The sequence below is a fragment of the Rhinichthys klamathensis genome, unplaced genomic scaffold, assembly GCF_029890125.1.
Source record: "Rhinichthys klamathensis goyatoka isolate OS25496 unplaced genomic scaffold, OSU_Roscu_1.1 h1tg000121l_1, whole genome shotgun sequence".
Lineage (NCBI taxonomy): Eukaryota > Metazoa > Chordata > Actinopteri > Cypriniformes > Leuciscidae > Rhinichthys > Rhinichthys klamathensis.
In genome coordinates, this window is record NW_026606658.1 from 60001 (window position 1) to 74710 (window position 14710).

General features: G+C 37.4%; 2 protein-coding genes across 4 annotated transcripts in view; one reads left to right on the plus strand and one right to left on the minus strand.

Moving 5' to 3' along the window:
* Nucleotides 1–8453, minus strand: part of zdhhc4 (zinc finger DHHC-type palmitoyltransferase 4) — a 29449-nt gene extending 20996 nt beyond the window's left edge. Inside the window, exons 1-5 of the mRNA XM_056255388.1 lie at nucleotides 8433–8453; nucleotides 8052–8184; nucleotides 7894–7967; nucleotides 7126–7304; nucleotides 6923–7048 (exon numbers count right to left, since the gene is read on the minus strand). Coding sequence (XP_056111363.1) covers nucleotides 6923–7048; nucleotides 7126–7304; nucleotides 7894–7967; nucleotides 8052–8174 — 502 coding nt within the window. The 5' untranslated portion in view covers nucleotides 8175–8184; nucleotides 8433–8453. The remainder of the gene's footprint in view (nucleotides 1–6922; nucleotides 7049–7125; nucleotides 7305–7893; nucleotides 7968–8051; nucleotides 8185–8432) is intronic.
* Nucleotides 8454–11707: 3254 nt separating this feature from the next.
* Nucleotides 11708–14710, plus strand: part of grid2ipb (glutamate receptor, ionotropic, delta 2 (Grid2) interacting protein, b) — a 46042-nt gene continuing 43039 nt past the window's right edge. For 2 of the 3 annotated variants that reach the window (XM_056255390.1, XM_056255391.1), the window contains exons 1-2: nucleotides 11708–12090; nucleotides 12788–13041. In XM_056255390.1, coding sequence (XP_056111365.1) covers nucleotides 12003–12090; nucleotides 12788–13041 — 342 coding nt within the window. In that variant the 5' untranslated portion in view covers nucleotides 11708–12002. The remainder of the gene's footprint in view (nucleotides 12091–12787; nucleotides 13042–14710) is intronic. The other variant, XM_056255389.1, reaches the window with a different exon arrangement.

Sequence of the window (14710 nt, forward strand, 5' to 3'; positions counted from 1 at the left end):
AAAATAAGTAAACACTTTGCAGTTTGAATGATCTTCTTGAATAAAATGACGGAGTAGCCAATGTTTCCACTGTTCGATCGCGGACGTCCACACGGACATTGATAATGGTGGCGCGTGCAGAGCGCTCGAGGGAATTCCTATGGAAGTAGGAATGAACTAAAAAACGTTCACTCTGTTCTGCTCGCTCATCGTCGTGGACGCGCAGCGTTATGAATGCCCGTGTGATGCAGCATAACACAGCAGAGAGAGACGCTCACTCTCAACTCGTGATTAATGAAATTTGACTCCGGTTGCTGATCTTTGCTGCAACTTTCGTTCAGCTCACAATTTAGTAAGCAAACCCGTTCAGGTTTTAATTGTAGTGACTAAATGATTTTATTAAACACACACACACACACACACACACACACACAAACACACACATCAAATTGACGGTGGGGGGCAATGGTATATTTAAATCTGCAAATTGTAATATATGCAGGGCACCCCGGTCCAGTCTTATTAAATGTATGCTTCATCTTTCATTTTTAATTTGTAAATTTGATCAATAAATTCAATTATTTAGAATAAGACACTATATGGCTTTTACCCTAGGTAGGGCTGATCAAATTAAATCGTTTACACTGAAAAATAACAATGCATTAAATAATGTTATGAGATTGTTTTAAATATAAGTCAATTAAAAATCGTTGGGAAGAATGATACTTTTAAACATAACACTAAACCGTCATTAGGTGTCGCCAGGCGACCGTCTTAATGAGCGAGTCATTGATTCATTCGTTCAAACAATTCGTTCGAACGGTTGAGTCATTCATGAATGAGACAGATTATGGATTGGTCATTGAATCTTTGAGTCAACCGATTCGTTCAAAATGCTGAATCATTCAGTAATGAGAACGCGTTGCTGTGAGATGCTCGATGGTTCTGCTGTGATCTTTGTTTAACTATTTTCGCTGCTGAAACAGAAAAAAGTCAATATTGCATCTAAAATGTAAGTGATTTGACTTGTGTGTTTGTGTGTGTGTGTGTGTGTGTGATTGTGTCTGTTACAGTGATTGTTTAACCCTTGTTAAAGTTTAGGCCTTGTCTTTTTGGATATATATCTTTTTATATAAAAAAATAGGCATACAACCCATATATTTTAAATGTATTGTTTGCTTTAAATTACATTAAGATTTGTATGTTTGGTAATTGAACCTGAATGAATTTTAAATGAATGTGCTATATATCAGATCATATATTTGTTTTCCTTAACATTTAAACTAACACTAACTTTATTCTCATCTGAATGATAGATTATTTATTTCTGTATATAATAAAAACACATTTGATTTTTCTTTTTTAATCAATGTAGAATGTGTAACTGAAAAAATAAACAGATTAGGGCTCTGTTCGAGAACAAGAAATGAAAACCAATGCAATATGCTGAATGTCCAAAAGATTTTTTTTTGCTTTTAAACTACGTGTATGTGTGTGTGTGTGTGTGTGTGTGTGTGTGTAAGAGATTTTGGTTGGGTGACATTTGTAGTTTACAGTTTGACAAAAGCACAATGTTGTGTTTTATTGCGATTGTACACAAATATAAGTAAACAGTTTGCAGTTTGAATAATGTCCTGTATGAACAAAAGGACGGAGTATGTTTTTATGTCTACATTGTTCAATCACGTCTCTCACACACACACACACACACACACACACACACACACACACACACACAAACAATTTTTTCTAATCAGATCAGGCAAGTAATATTCTGTCTTGGCACACTTCATATAACTTTCAATCTTGTGTACTTATTTCATGTGTCCATTAAGTCCAGGAGACCGTAGGGTGTCTCATTTTTCATTTTAGGATTCAGAAGTTTGCTCACGCATATGATATGTGCCCTCAATGCACACTTTTGCAGAGCCCACACCAATGCAAGCTCTACAGCACACATCTTCTCAACAGTCAAAGCGGGGTTAAGTTATTACCCGTCATGCACAGTAACCCTTAAGGCACCAGGGTGGCGGTGCCACCGGCTTGTTTATATATATATATATATATATATATATATATATATATATAAATATAGCTGCGAGCAGCGATGAAGGGCCAAAGCCGGCGGCACCGCCACTCCGGTGCCTTTAGGTTACTAAAGGCACCGGGGTTGCGGTGCCACCGGCTTGGGCCCGTAATCGCTGCTCGCAGCTATATTTTTTTTTTTTTTTTTTCTCCTCTTTTATTTTTCTTACGACTATTCGGGCACTTTTGGGGCTCTTAACGTGCACGAAAACTCTTGAAACTTTGCACACGGGTCAGAACCCGCGGCCATCAGGGTCGGGGTGAAGATGGTACCCGGGCGTGGCAGGGGGGCTCGACAGCGCCCCCTGGAACGGGGTCCGAAAACTTGGTCCATAAATCAAACACGCTTGTATGTAAGAATATGAAACTCGGTACACATATAGATCTCATCGGTTCATATATACTTCATGCTCTTACTTTTTACCCCAGCCCAACAGGAAGTCGGCTATTTAGGGTTGTTTGTAAAACGCATGCAATGGAATTTAAAGTACTTCTCCTAGAGAATTCAAAGAAATGCCACGAAACTCGGTCAGCATGAAGTCAAGACATTGAGGATGAAAAATTGCGAGGGGATTTTTGATATCTCGAACGGTTTGGCTGTGGCGAGGAAACGAAATTATGGCGAGAAACGTGAAACAGGAAGTGTGTTATAACTTCTGCATACATTAACTGATCTTGATGAAACTTCAGCAGTGTGTTCGCTGTAAGAGGCCGATCACATGGATGTGACTATTGTGAGTCAAAGTTATAGCGCCACCAACTGGCAGCAGGAAGTGTGTCACTTTCAAAATGCTTCGAAATCACCCTCTTATTTTAACCCAATTTGCTTCAAACTTCATCTGTATAATGTAAACATACGCCAGATGTAGACCTGTGAATGGATTCTTGATATCTTTGATACTGTTGCCGTGGCAACACATCAAACTTTAAAATTCTTTTTTGATGCTTTTGAGACTCTTAGCATGCTTGAAATTGCATGAAACTCGACAGACATGTCACATATATTAGCCAGTAGACATGTGCAAAGTTTCAGGAACGGGCGTGGTGCAGGGACTCAGTAGCGTCACCTTTTGACAAAAGTGAGAGGGTTAGTTTCATAGTTTTACCTGCAATCTTAAAACTCGGTAGGCATATTGTTCAGATCAAGCCGGACAACTTTCTAATTTACAGATTTTGGTTCCGAACAACAGGAAGTCAGATATTTTGGTTTGAATGGGATGTTTTGGAGTAATCTCTGTCCCTCTCTCCCTCTCTCTGCATACCTCTGTGTCTGTGGGGGGAGGGGGATGTGTCTGTTTGAGTGACAAAGCTTTTAATTATTGTTGATCAAGGTTTTGGGGGCTTTTGGGGCCCTTAACATTCTCTAAAACTCTTGAAACTTTGCACACGGGTCAGAACCCGTGGCCATCAGGGCCGGACTGAAGCTGGTACCCGGGCGTGGCAGGGCGGACCGACAGCGCCCCCTGGACTGGGATTCGAACACTTGTCCATAAATCAAAGACACTTGCATGTAATAATATGAAACTCGGTACACTTATAGATCTCATTGGGTTGAACAACTTTCGTGCTCTAAGTTTTACGACATCCCAACAGGAAGCCGGCTATCATGGTTTGTTTGGAAACGCATACCCCTGAAATTCTATTTAATTCTCCTTGGGAATTGATCGGATTTCAAGCAAACTCGGTCAGCATGACGTCAAGACATTGATGATGCTAAATTCCGGAGGGATTTTTGATATCTCGAACGGTTTGGCCGTGGCGAGGAAATTAATTTTATGACTAAAAAAGGACACATAAAGTGTGTTATAACTTTGCTCGTTTTACCTACAGTTACAAAACTTGCCACGCATATTGTTCTCATCAAGCCAATCGACTTTCTAATTTAAAGTCATTAGCTCAGAGCAACAGAAAGTCAGATATTGTAGTTTGAATGGATTTCTTGTCCCCCTGCCATTCTGTTTGTGTGTGTGTGTGTGTGTGTGTGTGTGTGTGTGTGTGTGTGTGTCTGTGTGGGGAGGGGGAGGGGGAGGGGGAGTGGGGAGGGGGAGGGGGGAGGGGGGAGGGGGAGGGGGGAGGGGGGGGGGCTCTTTGAGTGATAGTTTAGTTTAAACACCAACTCATACATAGGGCCATACTGCCCTCTTGTGTTCAAAATTATATACATATTTGGTATGTGACTGAGGATTGAGAGCTTTTAAATACGGACGTCCACATTGATAATGGTGGCGCTTGCAGAGCGCTCGAATGAATAAATTAACTAAACGTTCGCTCAGCTCTGCTCGCTCGTCGCCATGGACGCGCACCGTTATGAATGCCCAGTGTTTCCCCTAGGATTTTTTTTCAGGGGGGGGGTGGGGGATTGGGGGAACTGCTAGTGTTGCGGAGCAGGTGTATTACGAATACGTGGTGTAAATTTTTTAGCAATCAAAAAGCATGTCTAATTAATTGAAATAGTGTATTATGAATCATTAAACGTATACAACATTTAAAAAAAAAATATGAAAAAAAATGTCACACTAATTCTGTGTTGTGTTTTTTCTGGTAATAAAATGAAGACATAAAACACAAATTTTATCATTTATCATCAATTTTAATCATATGAAATTAAATAAACTTTTTGTCAAATAACGTGCTGCACAATGAGCTTTACTGTTAAAATTAAAACATGGATTATTCCTTAAATTCAGTTTTGATGATAATTTATTTGGATTAGTGTTAGTATTATTACATTGGGACATATCTAAATTCTACTGTACAACGGTAATATATTTCTGTCAAGTTAAACCGAACTTTTATTTTGACGGGTTGCCGTGAAGACCTTTTGAGTTTGTTTATTTATGTAATAATGATAGTTTTTCTCAAATGAAGCGGTTAAATGATCACGAAGTGACTTTCGGAGTGAATCTAGAGCCTAAATACTAGTATCTATTAATAGGTACTAGTATCTAAAAGGTAATTTTCTCTCTCTCTCTCTCTCTCTCTCTCTCTCTCTGAGCCAATATGGCAAGCCGTTTTAACATTTAATCATTTTAACCTACTAGTCTCTATTTTCATGCTACTAGTACTTATTTTTTAGATACTAGTATCTATTCCATTAAGTACTAGTACTTATTCATTTGCGACTAGTGCTTATTCTTTAGTACTAGTGCCTATTCTTTAGATACTAGTGCTTATTCTTTAGATATTCTTTTGAATACGTATTAGTAGCTAATGAATAAGTACTGGTATCTATTTAATAGGTACTAGTATTTAATGACTTAGTACTAGTATTTATTTAATAAATATTAGTATCTATTAATAGGTACTAGTATCTAAAAGGTCATTTTCTCTCTCTCTCTCTGAGCCAATATGGCAAGCCGTTTTAACATTTAATAATTTTAACCTACTAGTCTCTATTTTCATGCTACTAGTACTTATTTTTTAGATACTAGTATCTATGCCATTAAGTACTAGTACTTATTCATTAGCGACTAGTGCTTATTCTGTTTAGAATATTCAAAGTGCTTATTCAATTTTTATGCTTATTTATTTTCAGAGCAGAAACTCCGATTTTTCTGCTTATTCAATATTGCATCTAAAATGTAAGTGACTTGACGTGTGTGTGTGTGAGAGAGAGAGAGAGAGAGAGAGAGAGAGAGAGAGAGAGAGAGAGAGAGAGAGAGAGAGAGAGAGAGAGAGAGAGAGAGAGAGAGAGAGAGAGAGAGAGAGAGAGAGAGAGAGAGAGAGAGAGATTGTGTCTATTACAGTGACAAGAGTTTAACCCTTTAAGGCCTTGTCTTTTTGGATATATATCTTTTTTTTATTAAAAAAAAAATTTGCATACAACCCATATATTTTAAATGTATTGTTTGCTTTAAATTAAATTAAGATTGTATGTTTGGTAATTGAACCTAAATAAATTTAAAATTAATGTGCTATATTTCAGATCAATATATTTGTTTTCCTTCATTTTAATCAACACTAACTTTATTCTCATCTGAATTATAAATAACTTATTTCTGTATAAAATAAAAAATCCAGAATAATCCAGACCAACCAGAGCGCACTATTTCTACAACATCATCAGTGCTGAAGCGGAACTACCAGAGCCGTTCGGCAGATAGCGAGCAGATATTTTGTGTCATGTCGTGCACAATAACCCTAAAGGCACCAGGGTGGCGGTGCCACCGGCTTTTTATATATATATATATATATATATATATAAATATAGCTGCGAGCAGCGATGAAGGGCCAAAGCCGGCGGCACCGCCACCCCGGTGCCTTTAGGTAACTAAAGGCACCGGGGTTGCGGTGCCACCGGCTTGGGCCCGTAATCGCTGCTCGCAGCTATATTTTCCATTCGTTTTCCCAGTTGGGATTTTAAAATAGTCTTTGTAAAAGACTCATTAAGCCATGAACTAAGCCAATCAGCTATAAGGTGAATCATAACATTACAAACTTTGATTTGAAGCAAAAAAGTTTTTTAAAATCGGACAAAAAACAAAGGTAAAAGATTGTGTATTGAGATTGCAGCTTCAGCAGAAGCAAATATTTGCTAGACAGCTAGAGCTGTCTTTAAAGGTTTATAAGTTATTGTTCAAAATATATTTCCTTATGGAGAAAATGAATGGAGTTTTTACTTCCGGAACCCAACTGTTGCACTCTATTAACAATACTTTGCTGTAAAATTGCATGGAATGTACCACTAGATCTATTTTCTAAGTTTATAATAAAAAGATATAGTAGAAAGAGAACTTGCCGTTCACCAATTAACAAGTTTTTACTGTTGCAGATAATTAGTATTTTCTTAATGTTAAAATTATGATAATTTTTACAGTGCATGTTCTGAAGTTTAGATGAAGGATTAACAAACACTTACTACAGTGTTTAGATCGGGCAGGTTTGATCAGCTGACAGGTTAAACATCTGACTCCCTGCTGGAACAGTTTTTCATCATACTGGTAGATCTTCAGTTGTGTAGTATGGTTTGCCTTTGTCAGTGTGCCTTCAAATAAAAAGTCAAACTGAATGGATTAGATTTTTTTTTATTCATGAAAATGAGACAAGTCTTCATTTGCTTACCAGGGTCTCTGCTACAACACAGGTAGAACAGATAGGACTTCAGAGCGAGGAGGACATAGGGAATGCACAGGCTGATTGAACTTGTGCCCATGTCCAAACAGAAGCCAAATACCTCATAGGAGAATTCTCCATACACAACCACTTCAAGTAACAGGTGCAAGTAAAGGAAGAAGTTGTTCCTGATGTGAAGGAAATAATTGAACATAGGATGTCAGGGAATGTTCAGAGAACACAAATACTGATAAAATAAAGAGTTTGAATACACTGTAAGATACATTGGGAAGTGTCTGCCAAATGCATGGATAAAAAACAACAACAAAAAAAAACAAACAAACATAAAAGCACCACTGCCACAAACTTTACAAGCAGACTAATTTGTTTGGCAGTTTATAAGTAATTTGTATATTATATTATACAGGCAACTTAATATGTTTAGCACACACTCTGTTCAAAAGTTTGGGGACAGTACGATTTTTATGAAAGAAATTAATACTTTTATTTAGCAAGGATGCATTAAATTGATCAAAAGTGACACTGAAGACTGGAGTAATGATGCTGAAAATTCAGCTTTGCATTACAGAAATAAATTACATTTTAAAACATAATAAAATAAACAACAGATCTTTTAAGTTGATAGTGTACATATGCTTACAAAATGATCTTGTTTCGACTGCATTTTGTTTTTGAGATTGTCTGTCAGTTTTTAATATACAGTATAAAAAGGTTGTAGAAAGCATGTCTGGGGTGACCTGTTCAAACTTATGTTACCTCTGATGGAACAGTCTGTGCATAGTCCTGTAGCAAATATTTTGGAGACATTGTGGGATCAATTGAGAGACAACCTAAAAGAAAAAAACAGTTTATAAATCACATCTTAAACAACTGCAAAAATCATTCAGTTTGCAGGACTTCTCCTAGACTCTTACCCCAGTGAATGTGTCCAAAAGTCGACCGAGAGGAGTTTGCTGATGTCCTGAATACTTGCAAACCAGAGCAATGCAGGTGAGCACTACAGCCACATATATACCAAACAGAGTGAGGAAGTCCATTTGCCACTACCTAAGCAGCACAGGACTGTGAGTGAGTAACTGACTTCACTTATTACAGATGCTTATGTTTGTATATGACGAGATCATCAAAGCGCTTAAATCAAAACTTACGAATGTAATCGTATGTATGGCCGAACCACAACTCATCAATAAAACCATATTCAACAGTGTTTAAAAGTTTATTTGTATACAATACTGGACACACAGGTCTAGCACTGGCAGTGTATACAAAGAGAGGCACGCGAAGGAAAGTTTTACCTTTTATTCATCTGAGCACCATCCTCCTCACACCTTTACTTCCGTACAGACCGTGTGTGAAGTAACAGTAGTACAGTGTTGCCAGATTTCAAAATAAAAAACACTGGCCTGTCAAAACACACCCATCTCCTCCCCAAATAATCTATTTATAAATATGATTTTACATTTAAAAATGAAATAAAACGCATTACACTTTTGTATTCTGGCAATAAATAAAACAACAACCCGCGACTATATATAAGCGACTTTTTCGGGGGGAAAACAATAATACCAAAGCGGACATGGCAACACGATACGGAACTAACAGACACGACAACTGCGTTGTCAAAGTAAAGGTCGTCCCATGCTTTTTTTTATTGATTTTTTTTCAGGCTCGCTTTTTTGAAGTTGTTTAGTTTATCTAGATACAGTCGAAATCGTCTCTCTCAAAATGCGTTTAAATATTTTAAATATTTGTTATAAATGATTTAGCCGCGCACGTTATTATTATTATTATTATTATTAAATCATGTGCCCTCGTAATCTTTAATCAAAATAGCATCCATTTTTATCTCTCTGATGACGTGTTAACTGTCTATGGTTAACTGGGGTGAGGGCGGGACAACCTGTCACTCACATCAAAGCACTGGTAAACAACGACCCAACGTTCAATCCCCGATTGTTAACTGGACTTATAGTAGGAAAAAAAATACTAGTCCAGTTAACTGTTTGGTTACTGACATTCTTCAAAATATCTTCCTTTGTGTTCAGAAGAAGAAAGAAATACAGGTTTGAAACAACTGATGACAGAATTTTCATTTTGAAGTGAAAGTTCGCCTAAAAAAAATTCGATAGACCGCGGCCCACTAGGGCCTAGGGGGCCTCAGTGATCCTCCAGGGAGATAAAATAATTTAAATATATTAAAATAATTTATTCATTGTATTATTAATACGTCGAATAAAATATGAATTAAACTAATTAAAAAGAAAAAATTAAAACAAAGCACCGCCTCTCTCGTTCTGTGATTGTTTCGGAGCAGCCCAAGCCTTTTCTCATCGCGCTGTGTGAAATTGCACGGAGTCAATACAGACTGAACGGCGTGTGAACACTGAAAACCAGTGTCACTACTAAAGCTTTAATGGATGACGATTTTAATCAAGGTAAATACGATTACAGTGACATAAGTTACAGGAGTAGTATATTATGCACGGGCGAGTCCGTTATTACTGATGTGTAAACATTAACAAACCGTGAATGTGGCTCTCGGCTCGAACACAGTTCAATATATTTGCGTAGTTGTCAAAATGAATGTACTGTGGGTGTTTTATAACGGATGCTCGCTGAAGAAACATGTTTTAGGGATATTTGTGAGGATCAGTGAGTTGTTTATGTAACGTTACACATGAACTTCAGACGCAGTTCAAATAGACACGATTGCTTGTTTTGACAGAGGAACTGTTCACTGATGACATCGACCCGCCTTCAGATCGCTGAGTTTCCACAATCCACACATTCATTTTTTTTTTCATTTGTATTTTGGTGTGTTTAATAATTCAGAATTTAATCTGTATAGCTATCATTTATACAGCTATATTCAGTCATTTGGCATCTCCCTGTGGTCTTGTTTGGTATTGCAGGTTTGCTTGTGCTTACTTGTTCAAGTTACTGTGTAACTGAGCACCACTGAGTTCTTTTAAGTTCTAAAGAATGTCTGCAAAGTATGTTTGCAAAAAAGATAATTTCTTAAGGGGCCTTGGAGTAAAAAAGGTTTGGAGACAAAACAGTCTGTCCATTTGTTTTATTGGTATGTTTGGAACCACTGCTCTATATGCCTATGTCACACTCACAACAAGTAGGAGAGAAAAGACTCTCCACTTACATTTCATATTTGGATAATGATAACTGAGTGAGTACTATCATTCATCAGATGGCATACAACTTTGCTCTGCTAACATACCTACATTCTGATTACAGTCTTTAATTATTCTTCTGAACTTCAGCTTTCACTTGAACTTCACTTTGCTTATTTTGCAAATGTATTCTTTTAAAACATTAAATCCTTTTAAATTGTATAATTTGTCTCAGAAGCAGATAGTTAATAAGTGTAGGCCTACTTGTTTTCAGTTCAGGGTTGCCATAGCCTTCTAACTGTTTCCTCTTACAGTTATCATGTTACAGACCTGCACATTCACTAGAGGTGATGCCTCCAAAGAAAGGGATACCACCAAAGCCCTTCTAGAATACTCCACCGAAGCAAAGGCAGCTGGTTTTTTCTTTTAAGGTATGCATGTATTTGTAAATCGATGTGTTAACAATATTTTTATGAATATGAAGAATTAATATGTGTTTTGAAAGTGACTAAAAATACTTGGTTGTCAGACCACAACATATAAGTTCAAATAAATTATAGAAGTTAAATGTGAGCTAACAAATAATTGAAGGCTGGAGAATGGTTTTGGATATTTATTTGGTTTTGGAATTTTTGGATATTTCAGTTACCACTATTTTTTAATGTCTATGGATTTTAATGTAAAAACCAAGTTAATTCTGTTTAATTTATTATGTCTAATTTATTTCTGCAGTTATAATAACAGAGCCATTTGACATTTTAAAATAATGAAGAGAGTCTTTTCTGTCAGTGCAAGATGAAATATTTTCCTTTTATTGGAATAAAATGATTTTTTTTTTTTTTTTTGATATACACAACCACTTTTCTGTTGTATTGGTAAGTTGAGATGTTGATTGAGGAACAGTGTGTTTGGAGATACAAGCATTGGCACTAAATAATTCAGTTATCCCTGCATAACTGGTCTTTGCATCAGTCCTACATAATACGTCTATTACATTTTACTGCTAGTTATACTGCTTCCTCATTCAGATTGTAACCTTGAAAGTGAAACCGTAGAACAGGCCAGTACTCAAAAAACAGTCTGGAAGACATCGTTTGCACCTGAGCTGCATGTCAGCTCACTCAGTAAATCAATTTTTTCCTCCTGAATCCCCCTCGGATGCATGACAGCATGTGTCCCTGCCATGTGGCACGCGAGATCTCGAGATGCAGCATTTAATCTGTCTAATCCAGAACAAGGGCTTTAATAGCACTGCTCCTGTTCAAAGATGTGTGACTGGGCGTGAGTTCAGACGTTCTAATTATCCACCATCGTCCTGCCGGATCCCCAAGCTGCTACTGGGCTACTTTTTGTCCCTTGGAGAGACAGCTAGAAGAGAGAGTATGGGAAGGAGGTATTTATAGAGAAATGGGGCCTCACTTTACCCTTTTTGGAGAGAGAATCATTAAGGATCTGTGCTAGGTGTCCCAGTTTCTTGATTTGAGCTCTGCAGGCAGGACTAGGAAGACTCGGCAGAGATGCAGCGTCAACTCATAGACAGGATCACTCTGGCGCTCGATGCAGTGTCACCCGTTTTTTAAGTGCCATTGCTCTGCATGGCACACGACGATGGGGGGCATTCGCAAGGCGTTTCCCCTGAAGCGTGGTGCGGTTCAGTAGGAGGATCTCGGTGACAGCGTAGAAGACGTGGACCCAGCGTTTCACCCTTAGAATTTTTGATACCTGTTGAATTACGACAAAATGAAGAAATTCCTCCAGAATAAGAAAGGGAGATACTCCTTAAGGCAGAACAAGCCGGGTCCTCGCATTCCGCCCAAAGATGTTTGTAGTAAGTGTTTAGTGTTCAAGAAATATTGTATTAGTAGTATAATGTTGTATTATTACTAACATGACTTTCTTTCAGCAGCACATTTAAAGTCAATTTACAAGTAGGCTAATGCTTTGATGAGTGACCTTCTATCAATCTACAGGCCTAGGCTTTGCATGGACTGACCCATAAACACAATATTTTACCAGCCAATTTAATTATGAATGTTGATAGTGGGGTTATTTGAATGTCTTTTTGTGTTCTGGTTTCACTAGTGAGTACTTGCTATGCAATGAACGTGAGTTTCATGTTGCTGATGCGGTGTTCAGGCAAATCTGTCTTCCAATATCAGATGATTTGGGAGCCTCTGTTCTTTTTCAATGAGGTCAATGTTACTGGGAGGTCTAATGTATCAGCTGAGACTGTATTTAGTGAAGGTTACGTGGTCCTCTTTATGTAGGCCTGCATTACTTTGTCTTGTCAGGGTAGGCAGAAATTCACATATCTTGACACATTTTAGCATCCAGGTGTATATATTTTAGGTGCTTGACTTATTTTAGTGTCAGGATATTAAGCATGTGTCTGCAGTGCAAATTTCCATTTTTCTCAGGAGACTTGATCATTCTGGTGTGGATAAGCAGGTCCTGGCTGATGGACATTTGGACCCAAGTTTACTGTTAGAGAGCACATATCCTCTTACTTGCCATCTTTTTCACAGTCCTCACCATGCCAGCATCCAACCAGAGCTGGCCACATGAGTTTGGCTTTCAGATAGGGGGGAACGGGCCCAGCTACATCCTGACTGTGGAAGATGGAAGCAGTGCTCACCTGTCTGGACTGCAACCTGGAGACCAGGTCTTGGAGATTGAGGGGCAGAATGTTTCTAGTCTCAGCGCTCAAGAGGTTATTGCCCTTGCCCAGTCACAACGAAACATCCCGCCCAGTATCGGAGTGGTTTCACGCATCCAACAGGTGGGTCAATAACATGATGCTCATTTTTTGTCAGAATGTATTAATTTGCAGAGTTTCTAGTCTATTTACACCAAGTGCAAATAGACCACCTTGTTGGCACAGGCTATTTACACTTTGATTGAGCAAGACAAAATTACAAAAGAAATCCTGTTGATAACAGGATCAGTGGCATGGAGAGCATAAGGCAAGTGGCATTAGCTTTTAACACGAGTTCGAATCCGCCATTTTCCAAACTCATTCTTCTCGCATATCAGCTTGGAAAGGGTTTTATTTTAAATAAAAATTTAGAAAATATTCAAAAATTGTGCCTAACGGTATTTAATAGTGGCAATAAAGTGTTTATTGGGTAGGTGTAAAAGAAGGCTTTAGGGATAGGGACAAGTAATGTCCCAATAAGGCAGCTATTTATGATTTTAGAGGTACACTATGTAACTTTTGGCACTGTAGCGGTTAATAAACAAAACTGCATGCGTCTTGTGGAAGAACATTATAGCCTGAGCTACTTCTCTCTGTTCATATATATGGCAAGTAATGCAGGTACTGCAACTCTGCAGCGTTTGGCGTCCAGCCCGGTCTTCCACTTCATATGACTATTGCTCATACTGTATATTTCCAAGTATATGATACAGCTTTCATTCTTCAGGTCAATAATATATTCATAGGGAATAAAATCAGTTTAAATAAGGAAAGCGATATCTTTATCATGTTATCCTTTCAATGGTTAAGGGGATTGGAAATGCATTTCTGGAAATCTATTTCAGTCTGTCCATTTGTTTTATTAGTATGTTTTTATTTATTTATTTACCGTTTTTTACAATTTGAAAGATAATAAAGATATTGTTTGATAAGTGAGATTTCTGATTGTAGTCCTTGAAAACGAAAAACAGTAGTGCTTGAAAAGTCCTTGAAAGTCCCGGAATTTAATTTTACAGTATCTATACGAACTCTGGTCTGAATATATAAACACTTATTAAAGGCATACCGTAGTGATTCAGGATAAGACAAAAAACAAGATAGCTTCATACTTAATCATTTTATAAATTTGGTCAATTTTAAACTAAAAAGTTACATAGTTTCCCTTTAATTAATATAATCATATACACTGAATGTAGGGACGCAGATGGTTTCATTAGTCTGTTTCTGACGCGTGCCTTTGTCTTGAATAAAATAAATATTGTCCATACCTTCAGAATAAATTTCGGATAAACCAAATCCATTTATTGTCCATTTGGTATTGCAAACAACAAAAAAGAACGAAAATAAAAACTAAATCAAAATATCTGATTCAAAACATACTGTTAGGCATGAGCACTGTCTTTCACAATCCAACTCTCAACACAGCACGGTCAAAAAGTTTGTTGACCTTCCATCAGCGCACCTGTAACTCATTATCACCTTACTTAAATATACTCAAAATACTCATACGCCCTCTAGTGTCACGAACAAAAAATACAATTCAAAATAATGGCTCCAACATACCGGCCCCTGAACTGTTAATGACATGGGGCATAAACAATTCAAAATCATATATTTACATAAGGAGCCATCAAACAAATCATTATACATAGGTACATTTTTTTAAATGTATATATATATCATGCATTTAAACCTTCCCTTTATCACATTTCTAATAAAAGACAAAGTTTTGTTACTGGTCTTACTATTGTGT